Source organism: Adiantum capillus-veneris, chromosome 26 (assembly GCF_014529385.1).
Source record: "Adiantum capillus-veneris isolate H3 chromosome 26, ASM1452938v2, whole genome shotgun sequence".
Classification (NCBI taxonomy): Eukaryota; Viridiplantae; Streptophyta; class Polypodiopsida; order Polypodiales; family Pteridaceae; genus Adiantum; species Adiantum capillus-veneris.
Genome location: NC_140956.1, coordinates 104,867,972 through 104,882,909, shown reverse-complemented (window position 1 = coordinate 104,882,909; position 14,938 = coordinate 104,867,972). Strand labels below are relative to the sequence as shown.

At 41.5% G+C, this 14,938-nt stretch overlaps 1 protein-coding gene across 1 annotated transcript; it reads right to left on the bottom strand.

The window, feature by feature from the left end:
* Positions 1-580: 580 nt before the first annotated feature.
* On the bottom strand, positions 581-7,793 carry LOC147423940 (putative cyclin-A3-1). The gene is made up of 13 exons (XM_086501262.1): positions 6,950-7,793; positions 6,042-6,306; positions 5,808-5,944; positions 5,631-5,723; positions 5,413-5,546; positions 5,256-5,331; positions 5,058-5,134; positions 4,906-4,939; positions 4,660-4,809; positions 4,445-4,579; positions 4,242-4,357; positions 2,762-4,155; positions 581-974 (listed from the first exon to the last, which is right to left on the bottom strand). Exons 1-11 carry the CDS (start codon positions 7,283-7,285, stop codon positions 4,277-4,279), a joined length of 1,518 nt encoding a protein of 505 aa, XP_086357388.1. The 5' UTR covers positions 7,286-7,793; the 3' UTR covers positions 581-974; positions 2,762-4,155; positions 4,242-4,276.
* Positions 7,794-14,938: the final 7,145 nt, after the last annotated feature.

Sequence of the window (14,938 nt, the reverse complement as noted above, 5' to 3'; positions counted from 1 at the left end):
AGTAGAATATTTTTCAACCCTCATTCACCTTCCAGAGGTATATTCTTGTAGCATTGAGTGATGTATGTTGTGAACAGATGGAATATTGATTGGGGAGGTTGAGAGTAACCTCAGTGGAGTTTTTTAGTAGCCAAGAGATGAAAAATTTGACTGGGGAGGTCAAGAGTGACCTCGGTGAAGTTCATAACAAGACAAAAGGGGTTATAGTGTATCTTGAGAAAGTCCAAACAAATTTTTTATTCAATTGCACAAACAAATTCGAACTCAGAAAGTACAAGGTCCAAGCATCAAGTAGTGTCTTTACTAATGTTGGTGAATATCCAATGGAACTTGAATTTGTGATTCTTTTCTCCGAGTCCTGGATGATTCTCATGCGAGCGGTCATTTTATATTGAGTGTGATCCTAAAAGATTATATAAAATCAAGGTTAGTAATGGTGGATAACCTTGCAATTGTAAAATTGGCAAAGTCAAGAGACTATGATAGCCATAAGCACGAATCCAAAATTATAGTCTAAAAGGGACCACATAACACCAACCAACATAAACAAGAATTATAGACAGTGGGTGCAACTTAGCCCTATAATACAAACAAATCATTGAAGCCATCATCCTGGCTCTTTAGAGAACAACGAGAGCCTTGTGTGTAGGACGATGATGTAGCCAAAAACTGTCGATGCCAAAAATTATGAAAAGCAGTATCAAAGGAGATTACAAATGTGTGTCCGGATGTCAAAGCATATGTGATGATCCAGTGCCAGTGAAGGAGCTTGTGATGTGTATGATTTATTTTTATTGCACAAACAGATTCAAACTCAGAAAGTACAAGGTCCAGGCATCAAGTACTGTCTTTACTAATGGTGGTGAATATCCCATTTGAGGCATCAGATATCCAACGAAACTTGTGTTTGTGATGCTTTTCTCCGAGTCCTGGATGATTCTCATGCGAGCAGTCATTTTGTATTGAGTGTGATCCTGAAAGATTATATAAAATCAAGGTTAGTAATGGTGGATAACGTTAAAATCCTAAAATTGACAAAGTCAAGAGACTATGATAGCCGTAAGCAAGAATCCAGAATTATAGTCTAAAAGGGACCACCTAACACCAACCGACCTAAACAAAAATTATAGATAATGGATCCAACTTAGCCCTATAATACAAACAAATCACTAATGCCATCATCCTGGCACTCTAGAGAACAAGGAGAGCCTTGTGTGTAAAACGTTGATACAGCCAAAAACTGTCGATGCCAAAAAGTATGAAAAGCAGTATCAAAGGTGCTTACAAATGTGTGCCCAGATGTCAAAGCATATGTGACGATCCAATGCCAATGAAGGAGCTTGTGATGTGTATGATTTATGCAAATTTGTGGACCAAGGTATAGAGGTTCGATGCTTCAAAGAAAGTTCATCATGTGAAGAGCATCTTAGGACATGAAGAGCAAGTGGAGGAGTGAAGGCCATGTGGTTAGTGGTAAAGAAAAAAGTGGATGTGTGGCTCAGCTTTCTTGCATGAGAACAACCAAAATGCCCTATTTTGTAAAAATTTTCCAAAACGAGTTTTTTCTGAAAACGGTCAAGTTTGAGGGAAAACGTCATTTCGGAAGCTTTTGCGTTGTACGAACATAGGCTAATTCGGGACCAAATAGAAGATATTTCAGTTTTGGTAAACTGTAGCTAAACTGCAACTTTTTGAGAACAACCAAAAAGCCCTATTTTGTAAAAATTTTCCAAAACGAGTTTTATTAAAAACAACCATCAAGTCTAAAGAAAAACGTCAGTTTGGAAACTTTTGCATTGTACGAACGTAGACTAATTCAGCACCATTTTGAAGATATTTCAATCTTAGTAAATTGCAGCTTTTTCAAGCTGTGGGAAGGATAGAGGAGGAGACAGAGCTCTGAGAGAGCTTCCTTGTGTATGTGCCATCATAGCTAATCACTCGTTGAAAAACAAACAAGCTTGGAATATAGAGCTCTGAGAGAGCCTTCTTGTGTATGTGCCACCATAGCCAATCACATGTTGAAAAACAAACAAGCTTTGATTGCATCATCTCGGGTGTCGTCTTCCCCATCCCTTCTTCTTTTCCCTTCTCTTATGCAAAGGTGTTGGTGTGTGTAGGCTATGTGTGAGGCCCCCAAACCAATTGGTGCATGTGAAAAGAGGGAGGAAGAAAGAGATGTGTGTCATTGAGATTAAAAAAGTGATTGTGATGGTTAAGATGCAATAAGCTTTGCTTTTGTGTGTCATTGTGGACTTGTGTGTGTGCAAATAAGTGTTTGCAATAAAGTTTTGTAGTTTGGTGTGTTTCTTCGAGTGGATCGGGGTGTTGTGTTTTGCCTGCAAGGGGATACCTTATTTCTCTCTTACCCCCCAAACTCGAACAACACCTCTTTTTCAAAGAAATGTTATCAAGACAAAAGTCTTGTGACCACTAATCAAAAAGCAAGACAATCTAAAATCCCATCAATCAATAGTTTTAAACATCTAGACCTAAAGAAACATCAACTCCCAACTATTGGCATTCACAAATATACAATAATGCTTCATAACAAAGTAACCAACAAGAGTAGTGTAATGATACAATATGTTAAAATAACATAACCAATTTTCCAACGAGGTGCGAACGTGAGAAGCCCCTTCGTGTTTCACCAAATCTATATCTACATAAGCAAGCGACCAAAAAGCCCTCACAAAATTCTCTTGCACATACATACACAATACAAAATCGACAAGGCTAAGGGGCATAGAGCAACCCTCACCTTATATTTTAAGTGAAAAAAGACCATGAGTGCTGCATTGAGTGACGACTGCAAGGTGAATCCATTCGAGATCTGCTCATGAACTTGATTGGAGTCTCACAGTACATAAGTAGTAGCCGCCGTGTTAATTATCATAGAGAAGAAAATGGGAGAGCGGTGGAACCAAATACGTGGGGGGCACTCAGGTAAAGCAAAGAGAGCAACTCAATTAATGGGCCAAGAGGGTGAATGCTTGAGCAAACCATGCTAATGCTCTTAATTAAGCATCACAAAAGTCAAGAGGGTAAACGAAAGCCTTCGTGTCAAGGGAAAAAGTACGTAGATGCTAGAAACCCAAGATGAAAATTTTGAAATACCAAAGCACATGAAAGCAACAAAGGACAAAGAAAAAACAAAGGTATTGGCATACAGAGTTAGAATGCGACAAAGCTAGACACAATGAACACACTAGTTTCCTACAAACTAGTAGCTAAAGTAATGGAGCATGATGCCTTCCACACGTTCAAAGTACCTCCTAGGTCTTGAGGGGTGTATATTGTATGCATGGATTAGTTTAATCTATAGGAAATTTGGTCTCAAATACAAAGCATCTTTGAGGTTAACAACCATGTTAAGAGACCTTTTTGATCGATGGAATTAACTCCTATTTAGTCATGAGGGATACATATTGTATTGATAGGAGTATGGTAGGAGCAACCCACCCCTTGTGAGTGACACATAATCAAAATTTTGCGCTCCAACTCGGTAAAACAGATTAGATAAAGTGGGTTCATATTGAACTTGTAATTGGTCCCATTTGAACCTATTTCAAGAGAAACATGTAATGACTTCACAAGTTCTGGGGTGAATTTTGAGACAGTTTTATCACAGGAATTATAGAAGAATGACGAGAGACCTGGTTGTGCTCATCATGCATTTGACAAGCAATTGCACCCACTGTTCTTCATGGATTCGCATCCTGAGTTAGTGACAAGGAAGTCACCATTTACACACCCACAACTGCAATGAGGCCATATCCACACAGAGAAAGACAAAGTTCATAGAGCTTGGATTGGTGGTAGCAGAGGTAATTGACCTACCACAGCGCACTCTTTGGTTAAATAGGTTTGCCTAACAGCAATAGGTAACCAAAACATGGCGTTAGGTGACCAAAACATGTCAAGTAGATGTTTTGGTTAGTCGGACATCGCAGGAACGCTGTTAATAAGGCTATGGCATGCAGTAGATGAGCCCTCTTTTGAGAAAGGTTTCACATATGGACTTGGGCAAAGCCTGGAAGGGGCATGACCGTACTGAATGCTGTGCAAACTGAATGCTTTCATAAGCTTTCACGGACCAATATCATCATGACAGGGATTGCGGTTCGAAGGTACACGGTCTGCGACGGACTTAAACTGCATTGAGACACAAACTAAGCCATTGAGGGTGATTCACTAGAAATTACTCCCACTGTAAAGAAGCACAAAAAACCAAAGCAAACCTTCTCCTGTGAAAACCGGATGACTTCACGCTTCGTCACGGATCATTATCATCAACATCTTCAAAATATTTGACAGGGATTGTACCTAGAGGTACAAGGTTTGTGACGGACTTAAACTGCATCGAAACACAAACAAAGCCATTGATGGGTGATTTGCCTGAAGACAGTCAGTATAATGGAACTCAAAAAGCCAGAGAGCAAACCTTCGGCTGCTTGTACTTCTCTCTAACAGCAGGCAGTGTGCATTTCTTCTTGTTGCACTGAAGGTCATGGATTGCCTGAACACATTCTACAAGTTCTGATGCCTTATATCCCGAATAGTGCTGCAGCGTTGAAGTCTGTGCGAAAAGACAAACATTAGCAGAGCGTAATAAAGGTCTGGCATGTAGCAGTCAATGCAGTAGTTGAGCAGCCTCACCCAAGGCCTGACTAAGGGATTCAATGTGACTTTCGCCAAAAACACAGCCGAACCTGCAATCAGGGATGGCAAATACTGGAGAAATTTATACTCCAAGAGCGTCAGCTCTGCCAAATAATTGCCAAGGTACTCTAGTTGCAGCGCAGCAGTCTGATAGCAAATGTATAATAGAACAGTGCAAAGATGCAAAAGGTTAGTTCTAGATACTACATATGACGAGGAGGATTACAAGTCGTACAAAATCACCTTCTGCCCAGCTTGTGCTGCACGAATGAAACGCCTGCATTCACAAAAAAGGCGATCAATATGCCAGACTTTCCTTCAAGAAAAACCAAGTAGAACGCTGTTTGCTGTTTGAGATCGGACTAGCATGCAAATGCTTGAGAATAGGCCACTACCGAAGAAAGGTCTTGGTTGTTGGTCCGGTGAGTTCAAACTGCAAATAGTTCAAGACCCTTTTCTCCATTTCAAGAACCTGGTTAGTCATGGAGGCAAATTAAAGGTTGAAAGTCTGGACTTATCACTGTAAGCAAAATTTTTGTGCTAAATGATCATGTTTTGAATGTGAAAAACCAAACTCAATGCTTTAAACTTGCCTCGTCTCGGCAATAAGTGTTGTCCGTGATGTAGCAAAACTCGTCAACAAAGGGGGCACAAATCTCTTCGTATTTGCTGCAAAGACAAAATCCCAAATATTCTGATGTGTGTGCAATCGATGACCGATATAAAATAAGCTTAATTGTCTCCACATACGAAGCAATGAGCATGCACGAAATGCCCAATAGTTGCAACCGCTGGCGATTCACAATATTTCCAGATAGAAAACGATCTATATACGCAACGGTGAGGTAGAGCGTGTCGGGCACAAGCTTATACTCCTCTGCTACCTATTAATCCAGATATCTAGCTGTGAATTAAATGTACTACATGTTACAAAAATTCAGAGGAAAGAGCCACAGAAAAAAAGTCACCTCAACAAGCCAATCTACAAGAATGCCACGCATGCTTGAATTGATATCTACTTGCACGACTTCCATGAAGTTCTTGATGGGCCTCCTCTTCAGCTGGAAAAGACTAATGAGATTAGCATTCACGTCACAATTCCATTGAATTTGGAGACTCGGAGTGGGAATAGCATGAGTGCTTACTTCAGCCATCTGCAAATAGTAATAGATTTCAGCCACATAGGAGCCGCACATCTGTGGATCCTTAATGTTTTCATCAATGTCGGTGTAATTCTTGCAGGACCATCCCTCTCCTTCCAGGTAGTCATCGCAACAATCACCTGTATCAGTTTGTCCATGCCATTCACTCTGCTGCTTTAGACATTGTTACACTCCATGGAAACAGAATATGAAATGCCTAATAGGAAAAGGAAGTACCTTGTCTAGTTCTTGCCTGGGGATCCCAAGAAGTACAATGCCCTGTTCTTACTTCCAAGGAAGCGGATGTCTGGGTGGCAGCACATGCATATGATGGTACTGCAGACTTGGGGACTTCTACAACCCCTGTATCTCTTTGGAGAAGAGTGACTTCATTGTTTTGAACTACTACAGGGATGCGTGCCTCAGTCTTAGTTGAGTGTAATGGACCCAAATTCTCTTTAGCCACATTACCCTCTCTTGGTTGACGATCCTTAAGTTTGATCTGAACAAAAGTCACACAACACACTAATCAAGTCTGCCTCCTCAAGATAAGAACAAAGAACCAGTGATAATTCATGCTTGTGCTAGAGCTAGGGAGGCAGATAGCGGATATATCATCAAAGATCTCACAATTAGCCACCCAAACCATCAATCAAAAAATTCAGGCAGTTAAATTAAGTTGTAGATTGATTACTGCTCAAAGGTTTAAAACTGCATCCTGATATGCAGGTCCCCAGCAAAAAGGTGCTTACGATGCTTTCTCATGCTGCTAATCAAGGTTTTCCGAATTACAACGCTTAGCCAAATTTGAAACAAAGGTAACCCAACCAGATGCTTCTTAATTTCCCTCCCATGAAGCCAACCTCTAAAGCCCTTCTAAATCTTCAATAAGAAAGGCTGCTCATGACAACACTGTGTCCTTACATAAACTCATAATCAGACACTGAAAGGCTGCTACTGACAACAGTACGGGCTTACAAACAAACCCATAACCAGATGCTCTGCATAAAATTTGGACAAAATTTCTGCATAGATCAACTTAACAATGAGGCCTTCAGCTACCTCCAAGCAGCATTATCCATACGATGCAACAGACAGTTGCAGCACCAGATTTATATAAAAGAACACATCGATGAGTCACTTACCAGAGGCTTATGAGGCGGTGGCACCAAGTTTCGAGTAGAGGGTATGCTTGAGCAGTTTGTTAAATTGGCAAGGGCAGGGCGTTTCTTCTTTGCTTGTTGTCCATTAGCTGTAGACAAGGAACGACTGCTGTTGTCTAGGGCAGCAGCCCTTTTTAAAGCACCCTTCGACGTTGTTGAAGTATTGCGGTGGAGACCCTCAACATGCTGTGAAGCAATACTATTGTTAGAAACGTTCAAGGAAGCAGCAGCTGCTGAGCGAGTCAGCGGGGCTGCAGATGTAGCAGCCACAACTCTCGCCCTAAGCTTTCTTCCTCTGTCTCCTAAAACAGCCGCCATAGCCACAAAGACCCACAAGCTTTGTTGTGCTGCACCCTCTGGTGTGTCTATTCATGCAATTTTTCTGCTTCACTCCAAGAATCCAGGTGCTGGTTTCGATCTTTGTGATCCATGCTCACGTTCTCCTTGCCAGAACGACGCATAAAGTACAAGGGGAAGACGCACGGAAGGGTATGGATGAGATAGATCGGGGGTAGCTCGCAAGAAGAACGACAACTCTGTGTTGGGCGATCCAAATGGAAGGGCATAGTTAACGTGAGAGACCTGTAGTGAGCGGGCAGCATTTGTCGAGGAGGAAGAAGAAGGAAGCCATAGCAAAAGCTCAAGAAACCCTACCTAAGTACCGTAAGATTGAGCACCTGCATGCAGCAGAAACATATCATAGCCTACTCAGTTACCCACGTCCAACAATGGCGAGCAAGCCCAAATGGAACGTTTGAATTTCGAGAAGACCGCCTAATACATCCACCAGCCTGCTTTTTCAACCATACCGATTTCACCAACGGCCTCAATGATGTGCACCATTCAAAATTTAGAGAGCTCAATCTCACTTTTATGGGACATACATGGGCCCGTTGAGTCCATGAAGAGCTCAATGGCAATCTTATGGTACACACATGGGCCCATTGAATCACTTTGTTCGTTCACAAGCAACTAGGGTGGAACGCTGAAACAACGATCGTATCGTAACATACCCCCCACATTGCGATCACATGTTGATCGCTTTGTTCACAAGGCGGGAAGCAAACTCAATGTTTGCAAACATACAAAAGCCGCCATGTGTTGGGTGGCGCAACTACAACCTTATGCATCACAAAAGATGATATAAGGATCGAGGCCAGGCTTATGTCATTTGAGTAGTGCTCCTCTGGCTACATGAAAGCGTTTGCATCTCATCACGAGGCTCCATACAACCTCTTGCTTTTACCTTCACTCCCCACTACGTTTATGTCGCGCTACTGAGTGGTATTTTCCCCTCTCCCCCAAAGAGGTATGTCCCTCCACTATGCGTTAAGGGATGGGATCATCTCCTACCCTCAAATGCCCCACGCTCAGTTAGAGGGCTTCCCCCTTGCTCAGAGAACTTCAACCTCCTCCTTCCCTCATGCCAGGGGACCTTCTTCTACACCAATACTACCCTAGATGCAGACAATGGAAGCACTTTGGAACAAAGATGTGACAAAGAATCCTCCTCACCCTTTACATATGGTCTCTGGGCCAATTGTACCTCCCTCATTTGCAATGGTGGCTTCAGGTCAAGCACCTCACTCCCCCCTTTTTCAATATCCCATCATGGATGGTCGAAATTTGTTTCCTCCTCTGTTCTCAGGTATGCAAAATTTCAATGTCGCAAATGTCTGGCAAAACATAGATAATAATCCAAGCAATGACATTAGACCTCAAAATAACAATCCTACTGAGACTATTGTAGTCAAATCTTCCTCCCTTCTCTCTTCATTAAGTCAGGATATTCCCCTCCATTCGCTTGTCACAAACTCTACGACTGTTAGATTCCCCTCCCCTCCCTTATCTCAATCTCCAGATACCTAGGAAGAACACTATGCTAGCAGTGATGGTACTCTTATCATAGAGGCTAAAGAGCTGCACACATTGTCTGCTCAGCTACAGGAAAGGGTAGTGATTGGGTTGTGTCATGGCATCAGGACCTCAGTAAAAGCTCTTACGCAATGGATCAGCTCAACCATGTTCAGTATTTACTTAGTAATTACTATTTGTTCTTCTTTGATAGCCCTAATGAAGCCCTCCAAGTTATAGGGTAGGGGCATTGGATAATTTAGAATACTCCTTTGTCTATGTTCAAATGGTATGAGGGTTTCAACCCTAGAGGGGGGAAACCTACCAAGGTGCCCATATGGATTGATTTTTCCTTACGTACCCGTTGATTTCTACCCTTGGTCAAAAGAATTGGGTGCTCAGATTGGCAAAGTCCTAACCTAAATGGGATCACCAACTTCTTATAGAAGTAGACATTGAAAGGAGCTGAAATCCCTTTCAAGGACTCCACAATCAAATGGTTGCACGCTTCCATTGCATGAAGCAGGGCCATTTGATTAAAAATTGTCCAGAGCTAGCTCCAAAAGACCCTAAGAAGGATAACCCAAAAGAGGCTGAAAAACCCTTCCAACAAGTTCAGAAGAAAAACTCCTATAGACCACCCAAGATTTTTTTTAAAACAACCCTCCTAAAAGGCAAGCGTTGCATGTTCTTTTGGTTATTGATCCTTTTCACTATGATATTCCTACTAACAATGTTAATCAAGATTTGCCTAAACAAGATGCCCCTTCTTCACAAGTTGAAGATGAGCAAGCAACCACACCCCTCTGGCTAGCTAGGATATGAATGTACCAATGGACACAGAAATGCACCCAAACCCTAATGACTTGACTAGGGATACATCCTCTCAAGATTCCTTGGATAGTGAAGAGGAGGCCATTCCTAATACTCAATTTCTAGTGATTTAGATAGAAGACTCTCAATCAACCTTTGAGAAAGATCTAGAAGTAGAAGACAACAAGGAGAAAGTAAAGTTGGCTAACTCACCTTGACCTTCTGAGGACACAAATATGTCAATAGCAGAAGAAGAATCCTTGCCCACCCAAGGCAAAGGGAAACCCAAGACGAAGAAAGAGAAAAAACCTGATCCAAACAGAGCTTCTGTTGTCCTTTCTAAACCCGTTAAAACTAGCAAGAAATGAAGGTTCCAAAATTGATAGTTGTTAGCTACAATTCTAGGGGGATAAGTGACCCCCCTACAACTGATAGTTGTTAGTTACAATTATAGGGGGATAATTGATCTCTCAAAACCAGCAGGCATTAAGAAATGGATGCATGACATTTCTTCAAATGCTGACATTATAGGTTTTCAGGAACTAAAGAGTATATGTGTCAACTGCAATTCAATCTTAAAAGATTGGGCTCCCAGTTTTCTTGGTACTATACAAACCATCAACAAGGCAAAGGGGGAGCTACCATTAGAATCAATGGTAAGTATGCTAGATTTGTCAAACAATCCCTCCAATCTCAAAGAACGAGGTGGTTCGTATAGAGCTTTCTAAACCATTCCGTTACATAGTTATCAGCCTTTATGCTTCTAATTCCATTTCTAATGAAGCCAATACCTGATCAAACTAAGCCACTTGACTAACCATGTTGTGTTGGCTAGTGACTTCGATAATGTCGAGTCTTTGCAAAATAGACACAAAGCCAAGGGAAAGTTATGTTTGGAAAAATAAAAATGCAATGGGAGAATATGGTGGAGAATCTTAATCTGGTTGACATCTCTAAAGCTACAGGATTCTCCTAGAATAATAAATAGCCAGGTGAGTGCTATGGGGCAACAAGATTGGACAAGTTTTATATGTCTATTGAGTTTATGTAGCTACATTGGTTCATTAATGGCGAGTTGACAATTCAATCCTTCTTTATGATCACTTGCCTATCATAGCTACTTTGGATCAATATGATTGTGAGTTTAAACCAAGATCGGTCTTTCCTCAAGCTACAATCTATGAAGACTTTTGACACACCTTATCGCAAGCACCTTAGTGAGCAAGCATGATAAAGCACCTCAAGCTTGGGTGATGTTCCCACAAGCACCTCAAGCTCCCTAGTCGGCAAGTATAACAAGCACCTTAGTCATCAAGCACGACAAGCACCTCAAGCACCTTAATCTTGGACTGGGCTCCCACCTCAAGCACATCCCTAGCTTACCTAAGGTCAAAGGACTTTTAACACTAACTATTGGAGGTCTTCAATGAAGCTAACCTTAAGGTCTTATGCTCCATTGGTTAGCCTTGATCTTTGATAGACCATCTCTCATTTGGGACCCTTTACCATTGGCCCCATGTTGAGATAGATCTATTAAGCACATGTCTATATACTACCCCTTGTTCCCTTTTATTCTCCCACATTAAGTGATCAGTTTAATATGAGAAAATCATTTGGGTTGTTTAGACATTAGATTTTATGACAAAGTACCTTTGATGAATCCTTACAACAATTTGCAGATGACGCTAACAATCTATTAAAAATGATGAGGAGTCCATCAAACATTTTTGAAATTATCTCATTGAATTCTATCTAGCTAGTGGCTCTCAGATCAGCCATGGGAAAATAGGTTTCAAGACCAGCAATAACTCTATGTCCCCAATGGTGACTCAAGCTAGATGTCAACAACTTGAAGATTGTAAGATCTTTAGATTGCTAGGCATTCCCATGGGCTTCAAGGTCAACATGTCCCAAATATTTTATTGGATGATTAATAGGTTTACCTACTCTCTCAGTTAGAGTCTTTGTAGGTCTAGGTATATTGAACCTAGAATATCTCGAAAAGAAGCTCTCAGCTAAATGGATCCTTAGATCCACTGCTAGCAATGAATTTTGGGCCAAACTTATACAAAACAATTCGACCCATTTTGTATATAGGGTTACAAAGCTTGGTCATGCTTCGATATCAGGGAAATTGTCATGTGGTAGCCTAAATTAAAATTCAAAGGGACATGTCTATTTTGTAGGTTTTGGGAATCTTGGGATAGCTTAAATCTAGGTAGTTCTCCCCCCCCCCCCCCCCCCTAAATCTTCTATGATTATCACTTTATTTTGTAGGATTCAATCAACTAGCTTGCAGAAGGAATGTCAAACCATAAAGGAGAGCTCATGTATGCTTCACAGAAGGACTAATGTGCTAGAAGGATCTGTATAAAGACAATGCATGGATGGAGCTATGTCATAAAATCTAATATCTAACCAGCCCAAATGATTTTTTCATATTAAACTGATCATTTGATGTGGGAGAATAAATGGGAACAAGGGTTAGAATTTAAGCATGTGCTTACAGATCTATCTCAACACGGGGCCAATGGTAAAGGGGTCCAAATGAGAGATGGTTTGTCAAAGAGCAAGGCTAGTCAATGGAGCTTAAAGGCCTCAGGGTTAGCTTCATTGAAGACCACCAAAGGTTAGACCTTTGACCTTAGGTAAGCTAGGGTTGTGCTTGAGGTGGGAACCAAGCCGCCTCAAGAGGCAGCAAGGACACATTTCAAGCCCCTCCCCATGTTGCCCTCATGGTGTGCTTAAAGCCTATTGGTTAGCCTCCCAAGGGGTCCAATGATAATTTAGTTGATTTAATTTATTTTTTTTGCATTTATCAAGTCCTTTCTCTCGAAGGGGAAAGGGGGACACTTGTCTCAAGACTACCCTTGTTGCTTGTTATGCATTTTGCATGTGATTGGCCAAGCTTGCAGGGTTCCAATGAGATTCCAAGTTGAGCTAGAAGAGGGGGTTGAACAAAGAAAGAAGAGGGGTTTCTTGGGGGGTATACTCTCACACACACTCTCATTGTGTGAAGTGCAAAGTGCAAGAGCTCCATCTCCTTCTCCAAGCTAGTAGAGAAGTTGAGAGCCTACACCAACACTCTTGGCTATGGAATGCAAATCCAACCAAGAGCCATGCTTCAATGCTTAAGCTTGCATCTTCTCCATCTTCATTACTATGCTATTATGTATGCTAGCAAGAAGAGTGATGATAAGTGAGGAACTATTTCTTTCTCCTATGAATGTTAATTTTTCCTCTTCCCTACCCTTATTCCCCACTAGCTCTCTCCACCTTTGGAGGTGTTTGAGGCCTTGGGACTGAGGCTTGTGATAGTTAATGCTTTTTACAAAGTCTATATTATGCTTGTGAGATGCATGAAGTTTTCCATCTTCATTGCATCACCTAGGTCACAACAAGGAACACAAAGATTGTATTGTACCAAGTCTCTCTTGATGGGAGAATCTATAATACAAATGCCTATTGGAGGGGAGACCGGCTCAACATAAATTTGGTCCTCAATTGTTGTCAAGTTCTCTAAACTCTCTCTCTCTCTCTCTCTCTCTCTCTCTCTCTCTCGCAAAAGTATTGTTCATGCCAAGTTAATTAAGTACTATGATTATGTTGCTACTCTCAATTAAGTTCACCCTCTATGTTCTCAAAGTAGTCTCACAAAAATTCTCTCTTTAATTCTCCTAATTCCGCTATTTTCAAAGTTATAGGCCATTTCCATTACATTGGTATCAGAGCATTTGGTTGCTCTTTTCTTGCTTAAGAAGAGAGGTCCTTAAGTAGCCTATTAATAGTTGATTTTGTCAATTATATTAGGGTAAGTGGGACTGGGATCTATTATCGATTTTGTTGAGCCCACTATGTGGGGTATGGTGCACACCTCGGGAGCTTTGATCTTAATAATGGTTTCTTTTTAGACTTGCCTACGCCTTTACCATTATTGAACCATAAGAAGTCTAAAAGGAGCTATCCCTCGGAAATGTGAGGTCCCCACCCCGTCATCTCAAACGACAGATTTGATGGTAAACCTGGTGGCCACTAGATCTACAGCAAAAGCAAACAAAATGGTTTATGGTTCATCTAGCAGACGATCTCTCATCACAAAGTGAGTCGAGTTCGAGCCTACTAGCATCGAGATCTAGTTCCACCCTGCAGGGGAAGCGTGATTAACTTATCTAGCGATCCTAAGACCTACCTTCCAAGAGGAGAGAAGTCTCGAGTGCCTTTTTCCCCATGTTTCAGAGGCACGTACACTTGAGGCTTCGCTGCTCTTGGGGCAATGAGTAATACTAGCGTCAATTTATAACACTATGGGGACAGAGAGTTCCCGACCAATCGGGACCACCCTTCTCATAGGCATTGGCAACCCGAGCCAAGTCCCCACTTTCCACCCCATACTCACACTTCCTTTGTTACCTAATTACTACCACAATGGTTGTTCAACATATAAGTTCTTTGTTTATTTTTCCGATTCACAAGTTCTTTAATACAATCCTTCAACTAGTATTGCAAAGCGGCACCAAGACAGTAACTCTAGTAAAAATTTACTCAAAAACTTATTCATTTAAAATTCCAATGTTCTGGAGGTACAACATCCCCCCTCCAGCGAGAGTTTACTCCTCCCGTTGTCGCCTAGCTGCCCATACAACTAGGTTGTCCACCGCTTAACCAACAGTCGTGGACTTCCATCGCTTAACCAGCAGTCATGGATATCCACCGCTTAACCAGCAGCAGTCGTGGATTTAAGAGCCCTTAACCAGGAACTCTAGCTCCTGCGAATAACTTCGCGAGCTGCCCCCTGTGAACAAGAGGGGGTTCGGACTAGATCAACATTGGAATTGAAAATGAACTAGCTGAGCTAAATTTTCCCTAGCAACCAATCTTCCTACTTCAGAGAGTATATTCCGAAAGCATTCTTTCCTACTTGAATATAAAATATAATTAATTTAAATGCCGTAGTTTTCGTTGATTTCCAACATGTTGGGAAATGTGTTTCTCATCCTACCTTATCGAATGCAATGTTGCTTTAACAACTTGAATTAAAACTTGACCTACCTCCACAATTTCCTCGTCATTGCTCCGAGAGATGGCCGGTACTTGGTCGACCATGGGAGCTTTTCCCTTTCCATTAGTGTTGCTTGTCCCCGCCTCGCGGTCGTGGGAACCACCGAAACAAGTTCTCTTGACCGGGGCCATTTTATACTCACTACTTAATTGACAACTTGAAAAAAGAGAGCTACCATTTGAGAGTAACATACAACCATGATGATGGATTAGTTTCAATAAGCAAATCCCCTTGTACGAGAGGTT

What these genes read in the sequence shown, in the direction of transcription:
- LOC147423940 (XM_086501262.1), bottom strand. Translation starts at nt 7,285, where the DNA reads ATGGCGGCTGTTTTAGGAGACAGAGGAAGAAAGCTTAGGGCGAGAGTT. An exon ending in ACAACCAAGACCTTTCTTCG is followed by an intron (nt 4,940 to 5,057) that starts GTAGTGGCCTAT and finishes TTGTGAATGCAG; the next exon opens with GCGTTTCATTCGTGCAGCAC. An exon ending in ATCCCTTAGTCAGGCCTTGG is followed by an intron (nt 4,580 to 4,659) that starts GTGAGGCTGCTC and finishes CTTTTCGCACAG; the next exon opens with ACTTCAACGCTGCAGCACTA.